Source organism: Tursiops truncatus, chromosome 20, assembly GCF_011762595.2.
Source record: "Tursiops truncatus isolate mTurTru1 chromosome 20, mTurTru1.mat.Y, whole genome shotgun sequence".
NCBI classification, from domain to species: domain Eukaryota; kingdom Metazoa; phylum Chordata; class Mammalia; order Artiodactyla; family Delphinidae; genus Tursiops; species Tursiops truncatus.
In genome coordinates, this window is record NC_047053.1 from 43879066 (window position 1) to 43906872 (window position 27807).

The 27807-nt window shown below is 53.6% G+C and overlaps 4 protein-coding genes across 13 annotated transcripts in view; 2 read left to right on the forward strand and 2 right to left on the reverse strand.

The window, feature by feature from the left end:
• The window catches only part of DDX42 (DEAD-box helicase 42), a 49195-nt gene extending 44330 nt beyond the window's left edge, over nucleotides 1-4865 (forward strand). For all 5 annotated transcript variants that reach the window (XM_019944294.3, XM_019944295.3, XM_019944293.3 and 2 more), the window contains 3 exons: nucleotides 1485-1595; nucleotides 2674-2775; nucleotides 3264-4865. In XM_019944294.3, the coding sequence (XP_019799853.1) occupies nucleotides 1485-1595; nucleotides 2674-2775; nucleotides 3264-3977 (927 nt within the window). In that variant the 3' untranslated portion in view covers nucleotides 3978-4865. The remainder of the gene's footprint in view (nucleotides 1-1484; nucleotides 1596-2673; nucleotides 2776-3263) is intronic.
• Nucleotides 4866-5005: 140 nt separating this feature from the next.
• Nucleotides 5006-12590, reverse strand: FTSJ3 (FtsJ RNA 2'-O-methyltransferase 3). 2 transcript variants are annotated; one of them, XM_004321172.4, is made up of 20 exons: nucleotides 12195-12590; nucleotides 11920-12025; nucleotides 11080-11126; nucleotides 10878-10957; nucleotides 10363-10462; nucleotides 10076-10270; nucleotides 9880-9995; nucleotides 9659-9763; nucleotides 9472-9572; nucleotides 9158-9238; nucleotides 8929-9066; nucleotides 8657-8792; nucleotides 7319-7500; nucleotides 7045-7165; nucleotides 6699-6964; nucleotides 6331-6422; nucleotides 6139-6238; nucleotides 5863-6046; nucleotides 5675-5769; nucleotides 5006-5590 (listed from the first exon to the last, which is right to left on the reverse strand). In XM_004321172.4, the coding sequence occupies exons 1-20, from the start codon at nucleotides 12259-12261 to the stop codon at nucleotides 5398-5400; spliced, it is 2505 nt and encodes an 834-aa protein (XP_004321220.2). In that variant the 5' UTR covers nucleotides 12262-12590; the 3' UTR covers nucleotides 5006-5397. The 2 variants fall into 2 exon arrangements, with proteins under 2 accessions (XP_004321220.2, XP_033702736.1); XM_033846845.2 differs by lacking the exon at nucleotides 12195-12590 and adding an exon at nucleotides 11670-11792.
• A 120-nt stretch (nucleotides 12591-12710) lies between these two features.
• Nucleotides 12711-17293, forward strand: PSMC5 (proteasome 26S subunit, ATPase 5). Of its 2 annotated transcripts, XM_004321171.3 has the most exons (12): nucleotides 12715-12836; nucleotides 13372-13443; nucleotides 14837-14906; nucleotides 15187-15284; nucleotides 15456-15512; nucleotides 15592-15822; nucleotides 16111-16237; nucleotides 16323-16513; nucleotides 16614-16712; nucleotides 16793-16903; nucleotides 16996-17082; nucleotides 17190-17293. In XM_004321171.3, the coding sequence occupies exons 1-12, from the start codon at nucleotides 12813-12815 to the stop codon at nucleotides 17241-17243; spliced, it is 1221 nt and encodes a 406-aa protein (XP_004321219.1). In that variant the 5' UTR covers nucleotides 12715-12812; the 3' UTR covers nucleotides 17244-17293. The 2 variants fall into 2 exon arrangements, with proteins under 2 accessions (XP_073654203.1, XP_004321219.1); XM_073798102.1 differs by lacking the exon at nucleotides 15456-15512 and having other exon boundaries at nucleotides 12711-12836.
• Nucleotides 17294-17354: 61 nt separating this feature from the next.
• Nucleotides 17355-27391, reverse strand: SMARCD2 (SWI/SNF related BAF chromatin remodeling complex subunit D2). 4 transcript variants are annotated; one of them, XM_033846850.2, is made up of 14 exons: nucleotides 26911-26930; nucleotides 24083-24155; nucleotides 22011-22195; nucleotides 21768-21810; nucleotides 21489-21611; nucleotides 20571-20726; nucleotides 20062-20157; nucleotides 19817-19918; nucleotides 19510-19671; nucleotides 19246-19343; nucleotides 18935-19070; nucleotides 18657-18779; nucleotides 18420-18521; nucleotides 17355-18293 (listed from the first exon to the last, which is right to left on the reverse strand). In XM_033846850.2, the coding sequence occupies exons 3-14, from the start codon at nucleotides 22184-22186 to the stop codon at nucleotides 18240-18242; spliced, it is 1371 nt and encodes a 456-aa protein (XP_033702741.1). In that variant the 5' UTR covers nucleotides 22187-22195; nucleotides 24083-24155; nucleotides 26911-26930; the 3' UTR covers nucleotides 17355-18239. The 4 variants fall into 4 exon arrangements, with proteins under 4 accessions (XP_033702741.1, XP_033702739.1, XP_073654200.1 ...); XM_033846848.2 differs by lacking the exon at nucleotides 24083-24155 and having other exon boundaries at nucleotides 26911-27387; XM_073798099.1 differs by lacking the exons at nucleotides 19510-19671; nucleotides 24083-24155 and having other exon boundaries at nucleotides 26911-27391.
• Between the last annotated feature and the right edge of the window lie 416 nt (nucleotides 27392-27807).

Genomic DNA, 27807 nt, shown 5'->3' on the forward strand with positions numbered 1-27807 from the left:
GCAAAGCTGGGCAGGCAGCACTTGTGAAGTGTAGGTTGGTGTTGTAGGACATTAAAACTCATCTGGCCTGTCCTCTCATCCTCTCTTTTCAGCAACATTTATGTTGAACAGCTATTCCTTTGTGCTAAAATCTGTCCCTGTGACATTTCTCTCTGCTTTTGCCCCATGTCACACTTGTGAGCAAATCTAATATCAAAGAAAGCTACTAGTCTCCTCACTGCCCTTTTCCCCAAAGTTTTTTCTTTGGGGGGCTAAAAATGTATGATGTCTTTAAAAAAAAAAATGTATTTCACTACTTCTCAGACCTAGATCTCAGACCTTTGACTACACTGCTTACCCATTTAAAACTGAGTGAGGCATTCTACTGAATTCAACCTTGAGTTGTCTTAATACACACAGTCCCCAAATTACAAATGGATTTGTAGAGACTGATAGTAGAGACTTATGTGTTTTTCAAATTCATAGGCCAGCCTACAGAACTGTTCACCCATAATGCAGTTGTACTGTGGTACTGCCTGTGCTTCCAGACCTGGGAGTAAAGGACCTGCATTGCAGGGGAGAGTAGAATAATGTTTCCTTTCCTTTCGCGGAGAGCCAGTCCTGAATTAAATACAAGATGTATTTTGTCTGTGGCATTTTCCTACATCTCATTGTGCCTCAGGCTTTCTCTGCTCTCAGACTGATCAGCTTCCCTGATTAGCACCTTGCCCAGCCTGCCCTACCTTTCAAGTACTTTTTTTTTTTTGATAAATTTATTTTATTTTTGGCTGCGTTTGGTCTTCGTTGCTGTGTGCGAGCTTTTTCTAGCTGCAGTGAACAGGGGCTACTCCTCGTTGCAGTGCGTGGGCTTCTCATTGCAGTGGCTTCTCTGTTGTGGAGCACGGGCTCTAGGCGCGCGGGCCTCAGTAGTTGTGGCTCACGGGCTCTAGGGCGCAGGCTCAGTAGTTGTGGCACTTGGACTTAGTTGCTCCGCGGCATGTGGGATTTTCCTGGACCAGGGCTTGAACCCGTGTTCCCTGCATTGGCAGGCGGATTCTTAACCACTGCGCCACCAGGGAAGCCCTCAGGTACTTTTTGAGTGTAATGTGATTGTCAGATAAAGCTCTAACCACCCCCAGAGATGTTATATATAGATTGTCTGAGAAATAGAGAATAAATTCATTTTCCTCAAGGAAGTTAGAAATGGCCAGAGTAACAGCTCTGCATCTGAGGTGTATCTTAATCACTTCCCTTCCTGGAGCCCCTGAAGGAAGGAAGGAGCAGTAAAAGGAAGCCTTAGATAAGGCTCCTGACAAATATGACGGATGAAGCTACCAAAAAGCAGCTAATCTGTGGTGCCTGTGAACAGTTCCTCCTTTGCTACAGATACATTTGCAAAAGATGAAACAAAAAGTTCTTCCCATTTAGTTTCCTTTTTGATCTCGTCCCGTTCCTCTGGGCGCCTCTTCCTCCCATGTCTTAACCTTGAATTGTGTTCAATGCAGAATGCCTGGTTTCGGAAATCCCGCTTCAAAGGAGGGAAAGGGAAAAAGCTGAACATTGGTGGAGGAGGCCTAGGCTATAGGGAGCGGCCTGGCCTCGGCTCTGAGAACACGGTGAGTCCTGGATGTTAGGATTATTCTTGTCTGAGAGCCTCTTAACGTGACTTTCTATTGAAGAAGCACCTGTGTGTCCTTGACTGACTAGGCGTGCTCAGGATACCAGTTTAGATTAGCAGTGGTTCTTAAACTGTGGTCCCTGGACCAGTAGCACATGCAAACTCGTGCCCCACCCTAGACCTGGTGAATCCAGCTCTGGAGGTGGGGCCCAGCAGTCTGTCCACCAGCCCTCCAGCACTGGCCTAGAGCCGAGGGTCACTCTGTAAACTCCAGCTACAGCTTGTAACTAAACTCAGGAATGATTCCTACATTCTGGGAAATCGAACCAGAGATATGAGAGCTAGCTTTTCTCACAGAACAGTAACAGAAGCTCCCCCTGACTGGCTTTCTTAACTTTGTTTCCTGTCACTTTCTTAAGCCAAGGAAGAAAGCTGCCAGTCTCCATTTCTGCATCATCACAGTTAACTTGGTGTCTTTGTTACATACAAAATCTGTCCCCATGTTACAGTGATGATGACGATGTGGGTCATGCAGATAGATGGTAGTGAGAACTGAATATGTGCCAGGGCCAGCCCGGGCAGCCACACGTTAGCTCAGTCTCCACAGCCACTCAGAGTAAGTACAGATGATAAAACGGAGGCACCCGAGGTCACACTGTGCTGAGCACTGAAGCTGAGGTTTCAGACTCTTTAGGGTCTGGACTTGGAGGCTGAGCAGTCATGTATGTGCTGTACTGCCTTGTGGCCTTTTCAGCCTTAACGTAATTTTTATATAATTACATAAACATGTTTATATTTGTGTCTGTAAATAATACCAAGTGATCAGCTTTGGGCATAATCTGACCTCATGTCTGACCATTCTGGTTAGTTCCCAGAAATAGAATTATTGGGTTGAAAGGCATAAGCATTTTTAAATGATTCATTACCGTGCCTCTTTTCTCACAAAGCATAACTTTCTAAAAATTTCCCATTCCCATTTCAGCTCCCACTTCAGTTTTCAGTATATTGAGGCCCAGTCTGTGGCAGTGGGCTTTCCTACTTACTCTTCCATCCTCATGAGTGTGTTGATTTTTTAGGACCGAGGAAGTAACAACAATGTAATGAGCAATTATGAGGCCTACAAGCCCTCCACAGGAGCCATGGGAGATCGGCTGACGGCAATGAAAGCAGCTTTCCAGGTCGGTCTGAAATTAAGCATTTAGTTAAGAGCTTTCACTGGTAACTCTTGGGCAGTGAGGAGGGGCCCTAGTCTTCCTGAGATGGTAGCTGGCCTCGTAGACTTGATGTTTGCTGGATTTAGGTAGGGCCTTCTCCTGTTTTCAGTTTCGAATATCACCGTAACTGCAGCTTACCTAGAGCTGCAGGTGTAGCGCCTAGAGAAACCCCTCTTGCTGGTCATCTACTTCAGTCATGCTCAGGGCCCTCCTCCTACAGCAGGATTGGTGTTCCCTCCCTGCCTTAACAGCCTTCAAGGCTCCAAGGCTCTTGTAATCTGGTTGAGAGTAATTGCCATTTTTTAGCTAAGACAAGCTTGATTCTGTGTCTCTTGTGAACTCTGAACCCATCATCCTTCTATACCTCCAGTTAGCTAGCTGGCATCCAGTTAACTAGCTGGGCCATCAAGTTTAACTTACTGTCTTACCCACTGTTGTTGTCTCTCTTTTAGTCACAGTACAAGAGTCACTTTGTTGCTGCCAGTTTAACCAACCAGAAGGCTGGAAGCTCTGCTGCTGGGGCGAGTGGATGGACTAGTGCAGGGAGCTTGAATTCAGTTCCAACTAATTCAGCCCAACAACAGGGCCATAACAGTCCTGACAGCCCCATTGCCAGTGCCACAAAGGGCATCCCAGGCTTTGGCAGTACTGGGAACCTCAGCAGTGCCCCAGTGACCTATCCTTCTGCCGGAGCCCAGGGAGTCAACAACACAGCTTCAGGGAATAACGGCCGAGAAGGGATTGGGGGTGGCAATGGGAAAAGAGAGAGATACACTGAGAACCGGGGTGGAAGCCGTCATAGTCACGGAGAGAGTGGGAATCGGCATGGCGATAGCCCACGTCATGGAGACGGTGGTCGCCATGGAGAGGGATACCGCTACCCAGAAAGCAGCAGCCGTCACGCTGATGGGCGCCGTCATGCTGATGGCCATCCTCATGGCGAGAACAGGCATGGAGGAGGTGGAGGCAGACATGGAGAGAGCCGAGGTGCAAATGATGGTCGGAATGGTGAAAGCAGGAAAGAAATTTGTAATCGTGAAAGCAAGGTGGACCCCAAGGTGGACAGCACCAAGATGGACAAGATGGACAGCAAGACAGATAAGACTACTGATGGCTTCGCTGTCCCCGAGCCACCCAAGCGCAAGAAAAGTCGATGGGACAGTTAGAGGGTATGTGCTGAAGCGTGAAATCAATTGTCTTTTAATTTTATTTTTAGAAAGACTTTTGGTAACTAGGTGTCTCAGGGCTGGGTTGGGGCACAAGGTGTAAGGACCCCCTGCCCTTAGTGGATAGCTGGAGCTTGGAGACATTACCCTGTCATCTGGATAATTTTCCAGATGTTTTCTTGGGAAGCTGCTTTGGTCCTTAGAAACAGTCAGAGTTGGGCAGCTTCTTTTGGCTCTGGGTGAGTGTCACGAAGGTCAGTTGAGGATATCTTGGAAGAAAGGGCCTTACAGGGCACAAAACTCACTCTAGGTTTATATGTAGTACATATTTTTTACTAAAATGTCACCTTAAAAACACCTACAAATAAAATTCTTTTTCTGTGGCTAGTCAGGCCCCATTTGAGACAGGCTTCTGCAGCCTAGTCCATGGTGGTAGGGGGATGTGCAGCAAAGCGCTTCCCAAACATCTGCAGGTTAGGGGAGGGGTCTGATTCTAAGTGAGAGTTGATGCTCAGGTTTCCCAGCCAGGTTCGTGTCCAGTCCTGAGACATGAAGCAGCAGCCTGCCAGATCCAGAGTCCCTACAGCTGAGGGGGGAGAGAGGGTCCTGGAAACAGGACTGCTCTGGGTCTGAAGTGTTGCTAAATTTAAAAAACAAAAACCTGACAACAGCTTTTAAATTGTCTTCTCCTATTTCATTGTATTTTTTTTAACTTGCCATAATGGTAGGAAAATCTTTTGCTGAAATGATTTTGACGATTTTTGTTCTATCTATCTTGTTTATAAAAGGAAAAGAAATACACATACATCAAATTTTGTGACTTTGTGAAGGTTTCTTTAAGATGTGCATTCCTTTCTGCTTGCTCTAGTAAATGTTTTACTACTGGGACCTGTGGATGGCTTGTCATTTCTACGTCACCATGAGTCGGGACATATTAAATATGATGTAGGACAGTGCACATGGTGTGAACACCCAGATGTTTTTTGAGTTATCAAGTTACCAGGAACTAAACTGTTGTCAGACATCTATCAATCAATCATCCTGGTTTTATTCAGATGATAATGGGGGAAGACTTGAGAGGCCCACTTGCCCAAGAATAGACTACAGTGAATGCCACTGAACTTCGCCTTAGGATCTAAAAATGGTGTGACTTCTCGCCCAGCACCACAGGAGGGTTGTGGGCTCTGACAGCACCGACAAGACATTTTAGCGGGGCTTTAACGGGAGCCCTTTCTTCCAGCCAGGAAGATGTCCCCCTCACTGCCCAGGGCCACCACGAGTTCAGGTACCTCAAATCTGTCTCTTCAGATGACTGCCGTGCAGGCAAGGGTGGGTAGGGCTGGTACAAAGGAGGCCAGAAGCCGCACCGAATCGCTCCTCGTCCTTACAGTCAGTCCCTCAGAGGTTCTGGTGGCTCCGCTCACTTCCGCTTGTGCTTTTTCTTCTGCTCCTTCCGTTGCTGTGCTCTTTGGTCCTTCTTCATTCTCGAGTCCACCACCTTGAAGTGACCTCTGACCCCAGCTGGCCGGCCCACTTTGCGGCCCACACCTTTTTTGGCTACAACATAGGTGACTTGGCGTTTCTCCTTTCCAAGCCCAGCTTTCTTATAGAGACTGTAAATGGAAGACACAGGTTAGAGACTTTCCACCACTCCTTCACCCCCGTGTACCTTTGTGGGTGACCCCCCTGCCCCTCACCTTCGAAGCTGTGCCGCTTTCTCCCGTTCTGAGATGTCCACTGTGTTGACCACAGCTTCTGCCTTCTTCTTGGTTTGCTCCAGCTTCTTCAGCATCTGTGGGGGGGGGTGGGGGAACCTCGGTCAGGTTGACCTCTTTTCCTACCCCTGCCCCACCCACCCAGAATCTCAGGCAGCCCCACTGCTTACCCTCCGTTTCTTCCTGGCCTTGGCCTCAGCCACTTTCTTGATGGGACGTGCATTGATTTCCCGCCAGCGTTTCCGGTAATGCTCCACCTCTTTCTTATCAATAGGCAGTTGTCGTATCCTGTGCTGCTTTTCCTCCTGCACAAACCAGTCTGGAAGCTCCCCCTCATCCTCATTAAATGTGTACCTTGGTGGAGAGGACACCAATCTAGGCTTTCAAAGAAATCATTCCTCCCCTCTTCCTCGCCCCACCCCTTCTCGGGACCTTCTGCCCCCTACCGGCTGAAGGAGTCATCTATGAGGTCCCTCTTGGCTTTTTTGGAAGAAGCAATAATAGCACCTAGAGCAAGGCCTTCAGGGTCCAGTATCCGATGTTTCACTAGAGAGGGAAGAAGGAAGGAAGTCAAAGCTCAGTCCCCAACACTGACCCCTCCATGTTGCCTCCCATTCTAGTAGGTGCAGAGCTCTCGCCTGGGTCCTTGATAGGCACGACCTCAAACCCGACATCATCATCATCTGACTTAGGCCCACGGCTTCGCTTCTTCCTGCCGCGTGGTTTCCAGCTGTGGGAGGGAGGAGGACCGTGCACGCATGTCTCACCGTTAGCCACACCACTCGGGCCCACTCCTACTCACCTCACCCCTGGTTCTTAGTTAAAAATGCTTGGGGAACTTCCAGAAATCTTGCCACCCAGGCTGTACTGCAGACCACTCAAGTTAGAATCATCAGCATTTAAAGTTCTCCATCTGCAGTCAGAGCTGCAAACTCCCAATTACAGAGTACTGGTTACAATCACTGCTTCCTCTTCAGCTCTTCTCCCATCAGCTGCAACCACTCACCTCTCTTCACCCTCACTGCTACTGCTGTCACTGTCAGAACTGTCATCTCTCTCTTCCCCGCCAGGGCCAGTGGCAGCCTCTGTCCCTGAAGGAGCCTCTGCCCTCTCAGGGGCCTCATCCTGGCACGGGGGAGGTTTGTTCTCCATCTTCACACCGGAAGGCAGTGGTGGCAGCTGCTGCCCCTTGTGACGGCTCTCGTACAACAGCTGGGCCTGACGGATCTCCAGGGCCTCGTCGGCATCATCCCCAATCCCGCTGAAGCCATCCTGCGATGGGGAAATCGTCAGGCACCCTTTGCCCAGGGAATGCCAGTCCCTGTGTGTCTTGGCCACCAGCCTCTGCTCACCTTTGAGAACCACAGGCTGGCCTGTTCTTCCTGCAGTAGTGCCTTTTCCTCCAATGGTACCAGCAATGGATTCTCTTCTTCCTCCTCCTCTTTACCATCTTGCACTTCAGCAAACCGTACACTGTACACCCAAGGAAAGTGGGTGGAGGGTCAGTGCCCTGGAGGGCTTGCTGCTGCCCACACTCCAACTGGCAAGCCCTGCCACCAGCTCTGCTTCGGACTTGAGCTGAGGGTGCCCTGCAGACACCTCCCCACACCCCTCCCCCCTCCTTACCACTTTTGGTCCTTTAGACTCTGAGGTTCTCTGACTCCTGCCAGCTCCTCTGGATCCAGGTCACTATCCAGAGATGTATCATCCTCCTCCTCAACATCTGATATGTAGATGTCATCTCTTGGCAGGTCAGACAAAAACGTGTCTGCAGCACTCATGTCCCCCTGTGTTACCTCCTCTAACAACTGAGGTTTGACAGAGAAACAGAGATCAAGGGCACTGACAAGGTACATACTGCTTTTTTCCTTCATATTCATCACCTTAGTTTATCCTCAGCAACGCTAGAAAACACACTGTGTCAAGTACATAATATCTTCTTTTACAGACAGGGAAGTGATGGGATTAACCATTTAAAACATCCCACTCTAGGCCAGATCATTCAGCTGTGTCTTCTTCAGTGGTAGCAGAAACAGGTTTATGGAAAAGTACCCCACGGTCTAATTAGCGTCGGATTTTAAAATGTTCTAAAACACTGCTTTTTAAAAAATTACTTTCAGAAGGCACCTTATCACCAGCGAATAACATCTACAACTCTTGTTTCCACTGAATAAAGAAGCCCATGCCGTATACATCTAACAGGAAGCACTGTTTCACTAATAATGTCAACTCCAAGATCTGTTTTCCTCGTGGCAACTATAGCTATTTCTTGAATCACATACCAGGAATTACACCATCTTTTTTTTATTCCTTCCAAAAACGCTAGTAGGTAGGTCTATCATTTTCTTTTACAGATAAGGAAACTGAGGCAGAGAGCACGTAAGTGGTAGTCTGCTCCAGGACCACTGTGCTCTACTGCCCCCTCAACAATACGAGCTGGTTACTACCTTCCCACACGAGAGCCACGAAAGCTCATTGTTTGTGATGCTGCTTTTACCAGGAAAAGCAGACTCCAGTATTCGGCAGAAAGCACCATCCCGCAGCCGGGTGCAGCAAGGTGCTAACTTGGTCTCAGTCAACTGAAGAACGCTGTGCCCCTCTTGAGGGAGACCCTCCCTCACACGTGCTCGTAACCCAGGCACCCTGGCTGCATCGCCTATAACCTGAGCTTCCTGCAACGAGGGCCTCTTGGTTCTGATATTCTAGTTCTACAAGGATAAATCTACGCCACACTCACAAATCTTCCTACTTTCATTATTTTAGGGGTGTGTTCTTTCCCGGCCTTTGAGACACAAGGCTCTTGTTTTTTTCCCAATCTCCCCATATCACGTCATTTACGGGTGAAGACAGCAACCATGAGCCATGATCTTTCAGCACACTTACCAAAAAGACATCCGACGCCCCAACTCCAAATACCCAAACAGATCCTCCTGTCCCCTCAGTGGGCCCCAAACCCCGCCTCACCTGGTGACCCCGGATGGTGCGCAGGGAGAACATGCCAGTCTCCCCCTCGTCTGCGATGGAAACCCCGGGAAGATCCATCTTCAGCTCCACACGTTCCCGCTGCTTCCTCTGCTCACGCAGCAGCTTCTTTTTCTTCCTGAGGGTATGGTTTGAGGAATTAAAGCTGCCCAGCTCTGAAGATCCCCATCCGTGCCTTCACCCTCTCTCCCCATCTTCACCCACCGAGGGACTCTGCCTTGCGGTTCCCCAAGCTCCTCCCCAGCTCCCCTCACCTCTTTAACTCCGCCACCTCCTGGGCCTTCATCTCTGCCAGGGTCCGGTCCAGCTCCTCCTCCTCCTCCGAGGGCTGCGGCCCCATCCCAGCTGCGGACTCCTCCTCTTCACCTTCCTCTTCCTCCCCTGAGCTGAGGCTGACAGAGTAGTTGCAGGAGTCGGTTATTTTCCCAGATGCTTCCCCTCAACACCCAGTCAACAATTGCCCTGGTTTAGCTCCCTCCTCACCTGATGTCCAGTGCCTTTGCTTGTTCTTTCAGTTTCTTGGCCACATACCGCCGAAGCTTCGTTCTCCAGTTCAGTAGGGACCTGCCCCAGAGATACCATTCCTGACCTTGCTGTCTCCCTTTTGTCCTCACCTCCTCGTTTTGGGCCCATACCCCGAATTTCACGTTTGAGCCACAGAAGTCCTAAGGTTCAGGCCCCCACCCCAAACCTCTAACACAGCAGCATCCTGTTCCCAGAGACCCAGCATCACGTCCTTCAAGGGCTGTCCCCTGCCTTCGGGGCTCACAGCACCTATGCCCACCCCCAGTGCAAACCTGAGCTCCTTACGCCCCAGCACCCTGATATCCTGACAGCACGCCCGGATGTCCTCAGTGGTAGTTGGATGCCGTGCCAACTCTTCATCGTCTAGCGAGATCTGTTCGGGAGGAGGGAAAAGAGTCGGGGAGGTGTTCAGGCCATGTTTCTGGGGCTCCCTCGTACCCCTCGAGTCTGGGGACTCACTTCACTGGCTTTGGAAAGGAAGTCAACAGGGTTGGCAGCTCGGACGAAGTCGGTGACTGAAGTTCGGTGATAGAGTGTGAGGTCACCCTCAGCATAGCCTTCAGCCTTAGGAAGGGAAATAATGAATGTTGAGCAGTCCCTTCTGGGGTGTCTGTAGGATTGACCAGGCCCAACCTCCCGAGTCCCAGGACCTGAGGGTGGCCCCCACTCGCCAAACACACCTTTGGCTTCTTCTTAGTCACCAATTCAGTAACAGTCTTGGCCTGAACTTCAACCTCCTTGAAGGCAAATTTGGGGTCAAAGAATTTACTGTCGACCTTGTCAGGAGCCAGGAATCCTAAGATAATAGGATATATAAGAAAGCGTGCTTTGGTAGGTGGGAGACTAAATCAAGAGAACAAGGGAAGTTATGCCCACCCTGGCAGACGACAAAGATCTCTGCAGATTCATGACGAGAGGCTTGGGGCTTGGTGGCCTGGACACGGCGGAAGAGCTGCTGGAAAATCCATAGTAAGGGCTGATAGTCACGGGAACGGAAAACCTTTGTGATGAAGCAGCCACCACGGCTCAGAAAATCACAAGCCAAACGCAGAGCCATCAGTGTCAAATGGGCTGTGGGGGGGAGACAGTTAGCTGAGGACCTCTGCAGCCTGAGAGGGCATGCCCACCTCCACCCTCAGCTCCATGCCCCCCGATCCCGGCACCTTGTGAGTAAGCATCATGGACCCAGCCAGCCCCGACATTGGGGGCCCCGTCATTGAGCACAACATCAACTTTCCAGGTTTTCAGCTCCTTCCTCAGGGCCTACAGAGGAGAGAAACCACAGCAACAGAAATACAGAAATGGCTACGAATGGAGCCCTTCATTCAGCCAGCTGTTGAGTGCCCACCACGGCCAAATCCTGTGCCATGGACAGGGGATACAACAATAGCAAAAATAACACGTTTGTTTTCATGGACCTTACAGTCTACTAGTGAATTCGCTGGAAAGGATGTCACTGAAATCTCTGCACTTCCTCCAACTCCAAAGACCTCTTTCCTGAATAAATAAAGGCTGGGCGGACACGCAATATTATGGGCCTTGTTATATAAACAACATGCAGGCACTGCTCAAGGCATGGTTAACAGGAAAAACGTGCCTTCAGGGGATCAGGGTGGGAAGAGGAATGAATGTGGATGTCTACATATAAAGGAAACAGGAAAAGAGAGATTCCTATTACCTGCCTACAGCGTTCTGTTGTGATGTCCTCCTGGAGTGTCACCACATTGGGAAGAGGCTTGATTGGAACCAGATCCACTCCTAGAAGGTATTAGGGCAGAGTATTCCAAAAGGTTGTCTCAAGCAGGGAGAAAGGAAATGCAGAACACAGGGTCTCACACTCCCAGCCCCTGGAACATCCAGGAGCACCACCTGTCACTCACCCACAATAAGGCTGGATACAGGCATAAATTTGGTGGCTACCTGCAGCCTATAAAAGAGAAGTAAAGATTAAAACACCCTGGACTGTCCCTTCCCCTCCCTCAGCAATGTGATCTCTCATCCCCGGTGTTAGGGGTCCCTGCTAAGTGCAGTGGAAACGAGACAGGCTGGGACCTCGGACCCTTTGCTGCAATACTTGCACCTGGACAAAACAACTCGAGCAACAGAATACAAAGAAACTATAAGGGACTAAACATTGCATGCATACCCAGTTGGGGTGAATTATGGACAAGAAAACAAAAATTATGGACACACACAAAAAAGACACCACCCCACTGTCACTTCTGAAGAGTTGGGAGCAAAAACAGGGTGTAGGCAGCAGGGCACTGCACATGCCCCCCAGCACTCAGCTCCACCAAAGGGGTGGGCAAACCACCTAAGCCGCCCCTCAGGCCGGACCCCCGGACACACCCCCACCTTCACGCTATATAAGGAACCAGCCAGCCCCCTCCTTGGGGAGCTGGCTAGCAAGGGAACCTGCTACTTGTTTTCGCTCCTCCCTGCTGCAGCAGGGGCCCCAAGAAAACCTTGCCTGAATTTCTTGTCTGGCCTCTAGTCCATTTCTATTGATTGGGGAAAACCAAGAACCCTGGTCGGTATCAGCCAATCATATCGTAAGTACACGGTCCAAATCTTTCCCCCTGCAGTTTACGTTCTGGGGAGTAGAGAAATTTGAGGTTGGTATTACTGTTTCCCTCCCACCCCAAATGCAACTCTCAATCATCCAGGGCTGGAATCCAGAACGCGTCCACAAGGAGCGTCAGGTGCCGGGTGTTACACACCATCCACCTGGTGCAGCGCACAGGTCCAGCAAGGCTCGGGCTTTCTGCAGAAATTGAAAGCGGCGATTCAGCTGGATCAGCTTGAAAGCAGAGCGGGAACGGTAACCTGGAGGCGGCGACAAAGTAAGGCCCGTGAAGCGCTTTCCCAGCGGGATTTCTGCGGCCTTACGACCCACCACCCTTTCTACGGAAGGAAAACTCAATATTCGGAAAGGGGGCGAACCGGCCAAGACTGGTGGCACGCCCGCTCGCAGACGGCGCGAACCCTGACTCACCCGTCTCCTTTGCCAAGTGATAGAACTTGTCTCGCCGGCTCTTCCCGACTTTGCCCTTTTTGCCCATGGTGGGAGCGCCACTCAATATGGAGAGAAAGCAGAAATTGGGACGTCTCTTCCCGGAGCACTAGATTCCGCTCTTCGTTTCCCACTCGCCGTCACACACACACTCGGAGCCTCAGTCCACACTACTCACCACCACCCAGCACCATTTCTATCACCCGTGAAGCGGCACGTGTGGGCAGCAAACGTATTTCCGCTTCCGCTTGCGTCACTCGCGTCCCCGGCTCCAAGTTTTCCGCCATTTTGAGCGTGGCCACAAAAATTTTCTGTCCCCAGGTTTTATAAGTTGGAAGCTGGCACCAGGAGAAATGGTTACTTTAACCAAAACCGAATTTCTGGAGAGTAATATTTAGGAGTTCTGCTAACCCTTTTCAAAGCTCCTGATCTCACGTACCGCCGCCCCTCCCCTCATGGCCCCTGTTTAAGTTACCGTCTGTCCTCACACCCCGCCCATTGACCCGGAACTGTTCTCTGCCTTGGTTTTTCGGTCCCCAAGCCCCTGCTTCTGCGCCTGCGCGCCAAGGCGGCTCTGATGCCGGCCGCGGAAGAGGGAAGATGGCGCTTGACGGACCAGAGCAGGTATGGCGGCGGTGGTCGGGCGGGGACTGGGGCTGGATGCGAAACAGGTGTGATCCGAGGTGGGCAGCCGGTCGGGGCAAGAGGGTGGGGGGAGTGGGGGTGGGTGGGCCAGTCTAGACTGGGCCCTACCTGGGACCGGATCTGCTGTGTCAGCGCCTCCCCCGGCGGGTCAAGGCAGGGCCGGGAGTGGAAGACCCGGTGGAAGCCGAGTAAGTGAGAGGAGCGGTGGGAGCGGGAACCCATCCTTCCGCGAGTCGAGGGAGTCGGGGGACACGTCCTTCCTGCTGGCTCCTCCTGTAGTAATAACACCTGGGGTTTGTGTAGCGTTCCCGGGTGTGTCGTCTCCTGATCCTTCTGGAAGTCTTAAGAGGTAGGCACCGTTCTCATTCTGTTTTAGTTTAGTCACGAGAAATGGTTCCGAAGAGATGGAGTGAGGGCTTAGAACCCAAATCTTAAATCTCCGAAATCCAAGCTGGAAGTAGCTTTATCCCTTGGATGTTTAACCTGTTGGTAACTAATTACACTGTGTCTTCAGATGGAGCTGGAAGAGGGGAAGGCAGGCAGTGGACTCCGCCAGTATTATCTGTCCAAGATTGAAGAACTCCAGGTGAGAACGGACTCCAAAGGTCCAGAGGGAGCTAGAAGGGGGATGAGGGATTGATGGAACGGATTTCTGCAAATCCATATAATTCCACTGGGGGCGCAGTGGAAGAAGTAACAAGCCAACGGTATAAAGTATATGAAGTTAACAGCCTCTTGTTCCTCTCAAGTCTCATCATTTAGAAGGTAGTATTCACAGTTCATTAAACATCTTTATAAGTCAAATTTTAACGTAAAAGGTACCCCTAGCCAAAAGTCATTCTTCTTAGAAGAAGCCTGAATGAGAGGGTTTCTTATAAAAGAGAAGACATAGGATCAGAAGATGAGATTTATCAGAGGGAGGGTTGGGGCAGAGTGAGGGAAGACAGAATTGAGGAGTCTGGACAATGCTGATTCCGTAGGACTGAATGAAAAGGAACTGGACAACCCAGTGCTCTAGCCTAAACAGGGAGCAGGGACCACAGAAATAAGGAAAATAATGTCAGTTGGATGGAGGAGAGCCACAAGGAAAAATTCTGAACTCCAGGTACATTTGTAGGTATCATATTTGGTTTGTCACTTTTTTTTAGAAGAGACTATGATATATATATATATTTTAAAATTTATTTATTTTTATTTTTGGCTGTGTTGGGTCTTCGTTGCTGCACGCGGGCTCTCTCTTTGCGGCGAGTGGGGCTACTCTTCGTTACGGTGCGCGGGCTTCTCATTGCGGTGGCTTCTCTTGTTGCGGAGCACGGGCTTCAGTAGTTGTGGCTCGCAGGCCCTAGAGTGCAGGCTCAGTAGTTGTAGCGCACAGGATTAGCTGCTCCGTGGCATGTGGGATCCTCCCAGAGCAGGGCTCAAACCTGTGTCCCCTGCATTGGCAGGCGGATTCTTAACCACTGCGCCACCAAGGAAGTCTGGTTTGTCATTTTTGAAATACATTACGTGTGCTTTCATTTGCTTCTCACGTTAGTCCTGAAAAGAGGCAGGATAGGTGATGCTTGCAGTTTGGTAACAGATCTAGATCTTTAACATAGCTTTCATTGGCTTTACCCAACTGTTAATTGCCAGCAATGGGGCTAGAACTTAGGCTTCTGACTCAGAGGTCTTCCCACTCTACGATGTTACCAGTCTGCAAGAAACTGACTATGTGAGCCAGCTGTTAATTCTTCTCCACTATGGTTTGTTATTCCTGGACCAGTATTAGACAAGCAGCCTTTTTTTCCTGTGGTTGTCCTACACTCCAGAGGGACTCTTGGAGGACAGGATAGGGTCGTTAGAATCATATTGGAGAATCTGAATGGAGAATGCAGGTGCCTTGTGCTCCTTCCTCGTTTGGCTCATATCAGCCTATGAGGGTTTCGGCCAAGATCTTAATTGCCTACTGTTTTCCACCCTTTGCTTCTTGTCCTCCACAGCTGATTGTGAATGATAAGAGCCAAAATCTCCGGAGGCTGCAGGCACAGAGGAATGAGCTTAATGCAAAAGGTGAGGGGGAAGGATGGGAAGGCTGTGTGTGGGCAGTTTGAAGTGAGTCTTTACATTGGTGCCTATTGCTTTTCCCAGTCCAAGATGATGCTCTGTTTACATGCACATCTCTCTCCTCAGCCCCATCGTAATCTCCTTAAAGACCTGAACTTTGACTTTTTTTTTTTGAGGCCTTCCCTTCAAAACTTTACAACGGTGCTTAGTTCATGCATGTTGAATCAAGTCATAGGTGGGGGACACCAAAGAATCTGGGTGGCCATTGTGTCTGTTTCGCATCTAGTTCGCCTGTTGCGGGAAGAGCTACAGCTGCTGCAGGAACAGGGCTCCTATGTGGGGGAAGTAGTCCGGGCCATGGATAAGAAGAAAGTGTTGGTTAAGGTAAAGGCAACATGACCCCAGGGACCAGCCCGTTGCCCACTGCATTCCCATACCTTTGTGTGTAGTGAGGACACTGTTCTCACGTTACTGTAAGACTCATGTGTCTTCCTGGGTGAGGTCGGTGATTTGGTGGCTGTCGGGGAGGAAGGTCATGAGCCGTTGTTTCTCTAGGTACATCCTGAGGGCAAGTTTGTCGTAGACGTAGATAAGAACATCGACATCAATGATGTGAGTGCAGCTGGGGAGGTGGGAGGTGGGGGGTCAGCTCTCACCACACCACTTCCTGAACCTCTCTCTCCTCACCCAGGTGACACCCAATTGCCGGGTGGCCCTCAGAAATGACAGCTACACTCTGCACAAGATCCTGCCCAACAAGGTAGACCCACTGGTGTCACTGATGATGGTGGAGAAGGTGCCAGATTCAACTTACGAGATGATTGGTGGCCTGGACAAGCAGATCAAGGAGATCAAAGAAGTGATTGAGCTGCCCGTTAAGCATCCTGAGCTCTTTGAAGCGCTGGGCATCGCGCAGCCCAAGGTGAGCAGGGCTTCTATGGGAGGACCGTGCTGCTACTGTATATCTCCTGCCCCAGGCTGGATAGACTGGAGCCTGCTTACGCTGGCCCTCCCCATGCCGAGGGGCTGGGGGAGAGATGCTGCCAGGCCACCCAAGTGGTTTGGTTATAAGCTCCAGAAGGGGCCTTGACATTCATTTTTTTATCTCTAGCATCTAATACGGGATCTAGCACAGTGCACACACTCGATAAATGTTCATTGAATGAAACATGGAGGCCAGCTTTTTGCCCTGAGTCCTGTTGTTCTCTAGGGAGTGCTGCTGTACGGACCCCCAGGCACTGGGAAGACACTGTTGGCCCGGGCTGTGGCTCATCATACAGACTGTACTTTCATTCGTGTCTCTGGGTCTGAATTGGTGCAGAAATTCATCGGGGAAGGTAACTGTGGCCAGAAACAAGAAAACTATAAGGCGGCGGGGGCTGGGGGGCCCATCAGCTTAACGCCAGCTTGGCCTCTGTGCAGGGGCAAGAATGGTGAGGGAACTGTTTGTCATGGCCCGAGAACACGCTCCATCTATCATCTTCATGGACGAAATCGACTCCATCGGCTCCTCCCGGCTGGAGGGAGGCTCCGGAGGGGACAGTGAAGTCCAGCGCACGATGCTGGAGCTGCTCAACCAGCTGGATGGCTTCGAGGCCACCAAGAACATCAAGGTGCAGTGGGGTCGGCTGTGGGAGGAGCCACGGGAAGGCCCCGGGTGAGGCTGCAGCCTCAGGAAGGGCTTAGCTGACGCCACCTGCTCTGTCTACTCAGGTCATCATGGCCACTAACAGGATTGACATCCTGGACTCAGCGCTGCTCCGCCCAGGGCGCATTGACAGAAAAATTGAATTCCCACCCCCCAATGAGGAGGTTTGTGATGGGCAGCGCTGGCAGTGGCTCCGGCCGTGAGGGCAGGCCACGGGCTCAGGCTTTTCCTCTCCCATCGCTAGGCCCGGCTGGACATTTTGAAGATCCATTCTCGGAAAATGAACCTGACCCGGGGGATCAACCTGAGAAAAATTGCTGAGCTCATGCCAGGAGCATCAGGGGCTGAAGTGAAGGTAATTGGAGGGCCCAAGGAAATGGGGGCAGCAGCACGAAGCTCCAGGTTCCAGGGCACAGCCCCAGCGCCTGTCTTCCTTTCCCTGCTCAGGGCGTGTGCACTGAAGCCGGCATGTACGCACTGCGGGAGCGGCGAGTCCACGTCACCCAGGAGGACTTCGAGATGGCAGTAGCCAAGGTACAGGCCTCCGTCTTTCCGCCTTTGCTGATGGTGGCTCTGGAGCAGTGGGGATGGGGCACGTGTTCACCCAGTCTCTAACTTAAATGTTCGCTCTGTCTCTCCAGGTCATGCAAAAGGACAGTGAGAAAAACATGTCCATCAAGAAGCTGTGGAAGTGAGGCGGATGTCCTTTGTGTGGGTCCCTCAAATAAAGCTCTGCAGGACAAGACCTTGAGGACTTGAGTCTGTTAATGAGTGGCCGCACTGTTCAGTCACCAGGTCTGGGCACCACCAATAAACAAAGATTTATTTGGAAATTTCCAAACCTGCCAGAAGTGGCACTTGCCAAGCCCTAGGCCCACCCTCCTTAACAAGCTCCAAAGGACAATAGTCCTCGCCATCTCTCCCCTGTACCTACCCCTGCCCACACACACCCATGCCTCAGGCCACGCCAGAGAACTAGTGTGCCCTCCCTCTAGGAGGCGTTACCCCCCGGGCCCAAGAGCTGGGGTGGCAGCCCTCTGGCCTCTCAGGAGATGATGGCGGCCAGAGCCGCTTGCATAGATTGAGAGAAGAAAACAAGGAAGGAGACACCAAGTAGGGCTCCCTGAAAAACCCCAGCTTACCCCTGTACAAAAAAAAGTGGCTCCCGCATAGAAAAACCTGCTCCACGAATAGTGCAAATACCCAAGAAAGGAAAAAAAACCAGCAGCAAGGCTGGGCTGGTAGGAATGGCAAAGAACTTTGGTTTGGAAAGGCTAGGAAGAGTGTGAGCTGTGCCCCTCTTCCTCGCCCAGCTCCCCAGAGCCAGCGCTGACACTCGCCCCAACGGGGTCTGTAAACAAGCAAAGCCAGGGGCCTTTGGTTCTGAAAGGTCTCGGTTACCATGTCAAAGCACAGCCTCCAGGTCCTACTTGGGCCTGCCTGCAGGGGGCAGAGGAGGCCTCTGCTGTGAATCCAATTAAAGCCAACGTGTAAGTAATAAGGCTTTGGGACCAAGCAACAAGGAATCCTATCACTACACTTACGAAACTAAAGCTGGGGAGCCGAGGGTGACAGGAGACACCCCTCCCCCCTCCTTATCCTACATGTCTGTGCCCCAGAGGGCGGTCCCCTTCCAGGCTGAGGAGGGGGTGGCTCCAGGGCTGGGAAGAAAGGAAGGGATCCCTGAGCAGTTAGGTCAGGCGGATTCCCAGCACCTGTTCCAGTTCCTGCCTTCGCTGCTGCACCTGGAGGAGGGAGAGACGGGTGGCTCAGGCCTGTCTGACCGCCCGCGCTTGTGAGCGGCTCGCCCTCCCCTCTGGTGTGCAGTCCCGCTCAACCACAGGCGGGCAGATGGGGCGCAGCCGCCTCACCTTGGCAAAGATGTGCCTCCCCACTGCTTCCTGGGCCCAGGGCTGGTGGTAGAAAGCAGCTCGTCTCTCCTCCTCAGGATTCCCAATCACATCAGTGATGATCTGCAAAGAGCCAGGAGGAAAGCTGAACATGATTCCCACCCCTGATCTATCTGCCCCTGGAACCGGAAGAATAGTGATGGGGGCACAACCACCCAGAGCTTAACATGGGATCAACCTCAGGAAAGAGGAGCACACCTTGAGGTCCCGGCGCTGGGAACGGAGCCATTCCTGGATGAAGTCCTGGGGGTCAGTGCTAAAACTGAGCATGAAATCCCTCTGGGTCTTCAGCTGGTTGATGGACTCAATGGTCTCATGGATCTGGGAAAAGGGGTACATGTGTCAGACTGGCTGTTTCCAGCCCTAACCCCAGAGGACTCGGATCCCATCCCAAGGTGCCACATGTATGGAAATGCCTGAGAGCCTAACTGGCCTCACTGTGGGCCCCAGAGGAGGCTGTGAGGGTAGGGGCCCACCTTGACATCAAGAGAGGCGATCTCCTGCTGATTGGTGGTGGAGGCCAGAAAATTGCTCATCTGGGCCTTAAGCGGGTCATCCACCTCCACATCAATGTCGTAACAGGCTGTCTTCTTCTGGTCGTTAGGGTCCACGCTACACACAACACAGGGGAGGGAAAGCGTGAGCACACAGCTCCACCCCACCCACCTGGGCCAAACTGCACACGCTCGGGGAGCAGGAAACCAAACTTGCTGCTTTTCTCTGGCTTTAATTCAAGCCAAAGGTAAACTGCTCTTAGAGGAGCCTTCCTCCCCCTCTTCCCATTTACCTAATGACATGGTTGATGACAATGGGGTCTGGATGCTGCAGCAACCCGGCTAGCTTCATGGGAATCTCAGAGAAACGGAGTCGGCCACAACTGAAGATCTAGAGAGAGCACCAGAGGGTTGGTGATACCTTTGTGGGCACACGGCGAAGTGGACCATCCCAGGGGCAGTGTGAAGAACGTGGTTGAGAACTAGCCCAGTGGGGCTCTGAAGCCGCAGGCAAGACAGAGGCTGCGAGACTAGAGGGGGGACGGCGTCCAGCTAACCTGGCGGAAGTACCGGTTGCAGTTGATGTACTCCCGCTCATGGCCGTCCTGCAGCTGGTTGTGTTTGATGTAGAGCCACAGGGCCTGCATGATGGCAGCCCTCGTCTGTGTGTGCACCCCCAGCAGCCTCGCCAGTCGGGGGTCCAACTTGTACTGGGGAGGCTGGGATGGACAGAGGGGAGTCAGAGAAGGGGTTCTTGTGAAAAAAAAAGAATAGGACAGGGACAGGCTTTACAATAGGGACCTGCCCCAATGCCCCAGAGGAGAGTCCCTGTGACCCCAAACATGGCCCCAGGGCACTTGTCACCTGATGATCCAGCATGAGCAGGAGGGTGCACTTGACGTTGAGGTCTCCGGGCCGTTTCACCTGGAAGCCATCTGTCTCCTGGGTGGTGGGCATCCGGTGCCACTGGCAGGGGGGAGGGGAGCAGAGCTCATCACCAAGGGGGTGGGCATGAACATACACAACCTGGCCCTGCAAGGGGACTAAGGCCATTTCTCTGGCCACCTGGCATGTTACCCTGTGTTCCTGAACCCTAGGCCCACTCTCACCTCCACCAGGTGGTTGTCAGGCCCGTACAGTTCCTTGTCCAGCTCAATGACGAGGCTCTTGAAGAATGAAGAAAACTTCCTCTTCTGTTTACTAGGCTGGGGATGCAAAGGGGTGTGAGATAGGGGTGCTGATGAGCGCTCAAGCCTAAGCTATACTAAGCCCCAAACAGAGGAATATTGTTTCAGCCCTGAAGCTCAGGGTACTGAAGATTCTTGGGCCCTGAAGGAAGCCGGGAAAAGTGAGAGACTTGAGACAGGGAAGGGGCTCTATGCAGCCCCACTGTCAGCCAATTAGAAAGGGGCACCCCTTCCTCAGGACACTTTACTGCCATCTGCAGGAAAACTGTTGTAATAACCATACAAATCTCCCACCTCATACTGGCTCAGAGCTGTGCAAAGCATGAACTGTGAGCAGTGCCCTCTCCCTCATGCAGGACGTCCCCGGAAGTGCCCAACTGTCTGGCCCACACAGGCCACCTCCCTTCCAGACACCTCCTTCCCCAACTCACATCATCCAGCAGTTTTCCCTCTACTCGGAGTTCCCAGGAAGCCACCTTGTCCCCTGCGGGGTTTCCCCCAGGGGTCCCTGCGGTTCCTGAGCTATCACCTTCTGCCTTGCTGGGACTGAACGTATTAGAAATATAGATCCGCAGCTTTCGTTTTTGCTAAAGAGAGAAAGACGACCGGTTAGCTAGAGGGGGACCAGTGTGTTGGAAAACACTGCTACCCAATCTTCCCGTCTGAACTCATTCAACATCAATACAGAGCAGTGACTGTGGGCCAGGCCCCTGGTTAGGCACTGGGAATCAGGAGAGGAAATTTCAGTCCTGGCCTTCAAAGGACTCACAATTTCATAGGGGAGACAGATGCACTACCAACAGTTCCAACACAGGGGGATCAGTGGTGTGACAGAGGTACACAGGGGGTGCTATCAGGCAAACCAGAAGCCTCTGGCTCCTATTTTAAATGAAACTCAAACACCCATGATGGTCCCAGAATATCATCTCCTGGAAAGCCTTCACCATTCAAGAGGCTGTTCTAGATAAAGCTTCTCTAGGGATGGGGAAGAAGACAGGAACTATCCTCATCTACCCTGTAGTTTTGCCTTTCAAACTTCTGACCACGATCTACAATATTTACATTTTAAATCATGATCCAGGATCTACACACATAAATACATGAAATAAAAATGTCGTTAAGTCCTTTACTACTGTGAAGAATTATTATAATTTCTACTATGTTATATTTCATTGAGAACATGCTGGCCCCACCACACTAAATTGAGTTCATGCTCAATGGGCTGTATCCTACAATGTGAAAAATCCTGCTCTAGCCCATCACAGACCCTCGCTTGGCCCCTGGAAAACAAGGCCAGGGAGAGGCAGAGAAGCCTGGCAAGGCCCAGAAGTAGCTGGGGCTGCACACACCGTCAGAGGCTTTTTGATGGCCTCCTGGATCTCCATCCGCTTTCGAGCAATGGTCTGGTCCAGCTTCCGCTCAAAAGCCAAGAGATCCATGTACGCCTGAGACTCTGGGACAAGCTCCCGAATCTGGAGGAAGGGAGAAGGGGTTCATCAGCTTGTTTCAGCTGCAGCTCTGGTTCCTTCCTCCATTTCTCCCTCACCCCAGGGTTAGGGGAGACTCACTCCACCCTCAGCCAACCAGCCCTTGGGTGAGCCTCCTAGGCCCCCTCCCAACATACTCACTCGCTGAGGTAGAACTTTATCTGCCATCTTCCTCCTCTTTAACCTGGGAGGACAGAAACCCACTTAAGAGGTCAATGGTCCAACGTACCTCCCCCACTCGCCATCTACCTCTCCAGTCCCCAGGACCTTCCCCCAGGAGACCTGGGAGTCTTCCTCAATCATCGAAGCTCTTAGGACAGAAGGAAACCATCTGTTACCACTAGAGCTGCACTAGATGGGGTGGGAGAAACAGGATGGTCTTACCCCCGGCGCTGGGCAGGCATCGGGGGCTGAGCCTGGGGCACAAGCAGGCGTTTTCGGAATGGGTCCATCATGGTGGGTGGCATGCCAGGTCGAAGTGAAGCAGCTGAGCCAAATGGGGAGCCGGCAGGGGGTCCCACCTGCAAGCCAGCCATGGGCATCCGGCTCCCTGGTGACATGCCAGGCCTCTGGGGGAAGTGAGCCAACGGAGATGCACAGGTCAGCGGTGGGGCCCTATGGGGCCCGTAACCCATTCCCTCCATCCCTCTGCTCAGCCAGGTCCAGCCCTGAGCAGCACACGGCAGAGCCCGCGGAGCCCGGGCAGGAGTGCCAAGAACAAAGGGGAGCAGGCGCCTGAGAGCAGAAGTGTAAACCACACCTGCCCCGCCCCCTTCAACCGCCCTGGCAGCCGTGCCAGCGAATGAGGCCTGCAGAGCCCAGGGGTGGGAGGAGAATCCTGCCTGCAGAGAGAAGAAGGGCCTGGGGGAGTTCTTCAGGGCCCATCGCCACTTCCAGCCACCTTCCGGCCCTAGCACACTATGCCCCTGCTCCCTGGGACCAGCCAGCTTCAAGGCACTCCTGAGGCTCTCAGATGGTCCCACCAAGCACTCCCATCCGCTCCTTCCCCCAACTTGAGGGAGAAGCCTGGGGGCAGTATCGTGGCCAGGTGGCTGGGTGCAGTGTGAGGGGAGCAGGCTGACGGTCACAGCCGCAACACCCATCCTGTCGCCAGCCTGGTGGTGTGACTAAGAGGAGAAAGGCAGTCCAACAGGCTGGCGAGCCCATCAGGCAGTGGAAGCCCAGGTGAGCAAGCCGCAGCGGGATGGCGTGGAGCCTGTCCCAGCCAGTGGGGGGCCTCAGGCGGAGTAGAGACCATCTGGCCGCCATATGGCCCCTACTCACCACCCACAACTGGACCCTTCTCTCACCTCCCCACTGCCCAGCCCCCAGCCCCTACGCCAGAAGACCCTGAAGGGGAAGCCGTGGCTCCTGCGGGAGAGAGAGCAGCTGGCACCTGGCCTCTGCGCGTGGTCCACGCACCCACCGCCTGGAGGCTAGGGCTGGCTTGGCAATCCCAAGCTGGAGAGGGAGGTAAGATTATCAGGGGACGCAAGGATCGAAGTCTTAGGATCAGCAGAGGAATCTGAATGAGAGGTGGCTTCCTTAGAAGCCTGCAGAAGGATTTCCCACCGAGGTCAGGCTCCCCAGCATCTCTGTGGAGCCCCTCGGGGAGTAACCCCCGCCCCTTCCCAGAGGCTGCTGCCTGCAAGGCCTGTTTGGCAGCTCTGCCTCGTACACACTGTCCCTGGCAGCTTCACAGGGCTGGCCCCAAGGCCCAGATTATGCAACCGCTAGGACCAGCCAACCAAGCCAGGCTGGGTGGGGACTCGCACCAAATCAAAGGACCCCCGCCCCCCCCCAGCACCGGGAGATTCCTGCTCCACCTCTTCAGCCAGCACTCAACCCCTGTTCTCTCCAAGGAGGGTCAGATTCTTGACCAGATGCAGAGACGGACAGAAACATGACCCAGAGTGGGGGGGGTGGGAGGAGAAAGGAGTGAGGCATGAAGGAAGCGTTTGGGAGGATGGAGTTCAATGTGGGGGGCTCTGTCTGGGACCTCTGGAGTCCTGCCACAAGTCTCTCCTCATCAGGAAGGGAGTCATCGGAGCTGTTGAGAGGCAGTCAGCCTGCTTCTCTGCCTTAATGAGCCACAGCTAGAGATGACAGAAAAAACTCAGGGTGGCCACAGCTGAGAGCCCAGCCCCACGCACCCTAGATTCGAGTTTTTCCCACCAGTGCCCGAGCTGAAGGGGAGGAAGAAGTGAGGCGGGGGCCTGCAGAGTGGGAGCCGGGGCCTCTTCACTAGGGCGCCCACAAAACCTCCTGAGCAACACCCAACCCGCTGAGGCAGGTGCTCCCGGAACAGGAAGTCCCCAGACCAGGCGGCACAGGCAGGGCCTGGAAGAGGCCCCTCCCAGACGCTGCTCCACACTCTTCCCGGGTGAGAGCCCCCAGCTCGCCCAGGGCCCCAGGCTTCTCCCGAGGGGGAAGGGGCCCAGGGAAAGGCTGCTTACAGTTCATGAAGTCCCAGCTCGGCCTGGCCAAGCTCCACACCTGGGCTCTGAAGCACCAGTAACTCCTTCTCTTCTAAAAAAACAACCCAAGAGTTAAAGAAAAGAACAGAGCCCCGAACGCTTGGGCTCCCTGAGCCCCTTCCTGCAGCAGGGCTAGCTAGGGAGGCCTGGCTCAGTGCCCTGAGCCTCAGGAGCGGGCAGTAACCTCCTCTCCCTCAGCCCGGCAGCAGCCCACGTCCTCAGCTGGACTCTGGCTCCACCACCGGGGACAGCAGGGGCGGGAGGCCAGGCCTGATGCTGCGCCTCCAGAGAGCACGCTCGCCCGGCTCAGCGCCTGGGGCCCTGGGGCTCCTGGTGGCTGGGCCTAAGGACGGAGGAGAAGAGCGTATACCCCTGCATACATGGAAAATATCCTGAACTCTCCGGCGTGAACCCAGCACTCTGTGTTTTTTGGGGTTTTTTTTTTTTCATTTTTTGTTTTCTTTAAGCTCCTTGGTAGACTGTGACACTGTAAGAAGGTGGGTCGTCACTTCCCTTGTATCAATAGGCTCCCCTATTCGCCCCACTTGGGCCTGAGAGCTCACTGCAGGCACCAGCTCCAGCTCACTGCAGGCACCCCAATAGAGAGGCACCCCCGCTCCTCAGGTCTCAGATCCCTTCTCCCGGAAGTCACATAACTGGACTTGGAAAGAGGCCAAGCAGGATCCTCCTCAAACTCAGCCAAAGTGAACCGCCCCCGCCCCCGGCACCTACCTCTACTGCCGGCCCCCCCAACCCCGGCCCTGGGGAGAGGAGGAGGAGACCCTGAGCAGCTGGATGGCAAGCAGAGGCTCAGTGCCTTCCCCAAGGTCCCCACTCCTAGAAGCCTGGGCTACCCAGCCAGCCAGCTCAGCCTTGCCACCGGCCCAAGGCCACTCCCTACAAATCACTGTGGAATCCATCCTCTCAGGGGCTTTCCCCAGGCCACATTTCCCATGGTCTGCAAGCTGAGGAAACTAGAGAGGCTCCTATCAGATCCTTAGATCCTTCCCAGGCCAATGGCCCACAGGGAGGCTCCTCAGCTAACTCGCCCAAGAGCCAGAATGACAGATGCAGGGATCCCTCAGTGACACCCTGGTCCATGAATCCCCAAGGGGGAGGGCAAGATGGGAAAGATGAATCCCAGCTGGAGCCTTTGGGACCAGATCTGTCCCTGTCAATACTCAGACCTTAGTTTTCTTTACAGGGAGGACGGAGAATGAGGGGTAAGAGGGAAAAATCACTGCCCCCAAATGAAGCATCTCTTTACAAAGTGAGGGCCCAGGGCTCCTGGGGGGATATGTGTACCCTACTCTATGAGGATCCATTTGGGGGACCCCTACCTGGGCAAGTGAGGTAGAGGAGACATGAAAATCTGCCAGCTGCCCTGAGAGATTAGCAAGAAGCCAGTGTCAAATGCTGGGCACATGGATTGGGATATGGCATTGTTAGAACCTAAAGACTAATTAAAAATGGGGGGGGCTTCCCTGGTGGCGCAGTGGTTGGGAATCCGCCTGCCAATGCAAGGGACACGGGTTCAAGCCCTGGTCCGGGAGGATCCCACATGCCGCGGAGCAACTAAGTCCGTGCACCACAACTACTGAGCCCGCGTGCCACAACTACTGAAGCCTGCACTAGAGCCCATGCTCCGCAACAAGAGAAGCCAACGCAGTGAGAAGCCCGCGCACCGCAACGAAGAGTAGACCCCGCTCGCCACAACTAGAGAAAGCCTGCAAACAGCAATGAAGACGCAACGCAGCCAAAAAAAAAGTGGAGAGGGTGGCGGGAAAAAGGATGGGCGCAATTCCCAAGCATTCTGGGGGCGACCAGAAACAATGAACTTGGGGACTGATAAGCCCCGCCCCCCCAGTGTCAGGCTGAGTTCCTCACACACTGACCCTAAGAAAGAGTCTCTGCCTCTCAATGGCCTTTGAAGCTGCAACCCGAGAAGCCCCTCTGCAAAGCCAAAAAAGACAGAACCCTTTGAAGCAACTCTCTGCAGGCTCCTCCAGCCGCAGACCAGCGGTGCTCAGTGGAGACTCTCTGCTCCTCCAGACTGATCAACTCCTGGACACTATGACACCAGGCAGAAAGCCATAAATAAAGTCTGTCCAGAATGGGCTGGGCTTTCCTCCTTCCTCAGGCTTGTCCACCACCCTCTCTGGTCTAACCCAGAGTCATCCCTGTGTGAAGGCCCCTTGGCCTGACCCAGGAGTAGACTACCCCTGCACAGGCTGGAATCCCTTATCTTCTGCCTCCGGTGGCCGTGGGAAGCCAGGCCCTTCTTCCTCCTCCTTAGCAGCTGGGAGCCATCTCAGACACGCTAGAGCTCTGCCAGTTCCCAAGTAGAAAAAAAAACAGAGCAGACTTGGAGTAGGACCAAGACCAATGCAGGGTAACCTGCTTTCTCAGTGAGGGTCCTTTTCCAAAACTTTCTCATCACTTCCCAGGACCCCTTACCCGATAATCTACACTACACTTCTCATCCCACCCGCCCACAACTCACTAGCTCCAACAACGCCTCCATCTCTCAGTTGCTCAGAATCCCTGTTCTAAGGAAGAACCCCGACCCTCCTAACTGCTTCAAACCCTACACCCCAGAGTAGCTCTTACCTTCTCCCCCAACTCCACCACCACCTAGCCGAGCCCGAGGGTCCCTGGCCTTGCCCCCCACCGTGCCCCGTGAAATCCGCATGCAGAGCCCCTGTACCATCTATCCAGGAGGCTGCCCCAGGGCCCTCACTCGAGGCCCCCTTCGCCCCCTGCCCCGGGCGTGCTAGCGGCGCCACCCGCCCATCCGCCCTCCTCACCTGGAACTGCGCCGCAGGGCCCGCGGGGCCCATGGGGCGGAAGGCGGCGGCCCCAGGGCCCCCCACGCCTCCAGCCGGCCCGGGCCCCCTGAGCACCGGTCCGGGCAGCATGCCGGGTCCTGCTGGCGGAGGCGGAGCTCCCAGGGCCGCGGCAACGGCGCCGCCGCCAGGGCTCAGCGGGGGCAGCGGGAACCCGCCCGCGCCACGGCCCGACATCGCTCCGTCCCGTCCGGCGGTGTCTCGATCCGGACTCCGGGCTTCGTGCTGAGTTCGCTCCGCGCTCCGCGCTCCGGGACTTTCCGCTCTAAATTCCGGGTTCTAGGGTTTGTTGATCCGGATTCCGGGATTTCCTAATCCAAGTTCGCGAGTTCCTCACAAACCCAGTGTGGGGCAGGGCCGATCCTGATTCCGGTCCTGCCCGGGAAATTCCGGATCCGGGATGTGCTACGGGCCCGCTTGCCTCCCCCGGCCTCCGGAGGTTTGGCCGCCAGTGTCCAGTTACGCAGAGGCGGCAACTAACCCTCTGCCCCGCCTAATCCAGCCCAGCACTAAGCCCCGCCTATACCCAGCCGCCCAGTGCGAGGATGCCTCCTCAAATCCCGCCCCTCGCGAGACCCGCCCCCAACAGGCACCACCCCTAACCGCCGGCCCCCCAGGAGCCCCGCCCACACCCCTTGGGCCGGCCCTCCACCGGAGGGGCGGGGGCGGAAGCTGCGCACGGAAAAGCGGGGCGGGGTCAGAGGTCAAAGGTCAGGAGGGCTTCTACAGTGAAAGAGTAGTTGCTGCTTTCTCCTTCGTGCAGCCGACTCACTGGGGTACACGGCCACGCTCCCTGAAAATACTTCTGTCAGACATCCTTTCTACGTTTTCAGCATTAAAGACAACTTACAGCTGCCC

What these genes read in the sequence shown, in the direction of transcription:
- FTSJ3 (XM_004321172.4), bottom strand. Translation starts at nt 12,261, where the DNA reads ATGGGCAAAAAGGGCAAAGTCGGGAAGAGCCGGCGAGACAAGTTCTAT. An exon ending in TCACTTGGCAAAGGAGACGG is followed by an intron (nt 12,026 to 12,194) that starts GTGAGTCAGGGT and finishes CGCCGCCTCCAG; the next exon opens with GTTACCGTTCCCGCTCTGCT. An exon ending in GATCTTTGTCGTCTGCCAGG is followed by an intron (nt 9,996 to 10,075) that starts GTGGGCATAACT and finishes CTATTATCTTAG; the next exon opens with GATTCCTGGCTCCTGACAAG.
- SMARCD2 (XM_033846846.2), bottom strand. Translation starts at nt 22,729, where the DNA reads ATGGGTGTTGCGGCTGTGACCGTCAGCCTGCTCCCCTCACACTGCACC. An exon ending in CTGACAACCACCTGGTGGAG is followed by an intron (nt 19,919 to 20,061) that starts GTGAGAGTGGGC and finishes CCCCCCTGCCAG; the next exon opens with TGGCACCGGATGCCCACCAC. An exon ending in GTCATCAACCATGTCATTAG is followed by an intron (nt 19,071 to 19,245) that starts GTAAATGGGAAG and finishes TGTTGTGTGTAG; the next exon opens with CGTGGACCCTAACGACCAGA.
- PSMC5 (XM_004321171.3), top strand. Translation starts at nt 12,813, where the DNA reads ATGGCGCTTGACGGACCAGAGCAG. An exon ending in AGAACATCGACATCAATGAT is followed by an intron (nt 15,513 to 15,591) that starts GTGAGTGCAGCT and finishes CTCCTCACCCAG; the next exon opens with GTGACACCCAATTGCCGGGT. An exon ending in GCAGAAATTCATCGGGGAAG is followed by an intron (nt 16,238 to 16,322) that starts GTAACTGTGGCC and finishes GCCTCTGTGCAG; the next exon opens with GGGCAAGAATGGTGAGGGAA.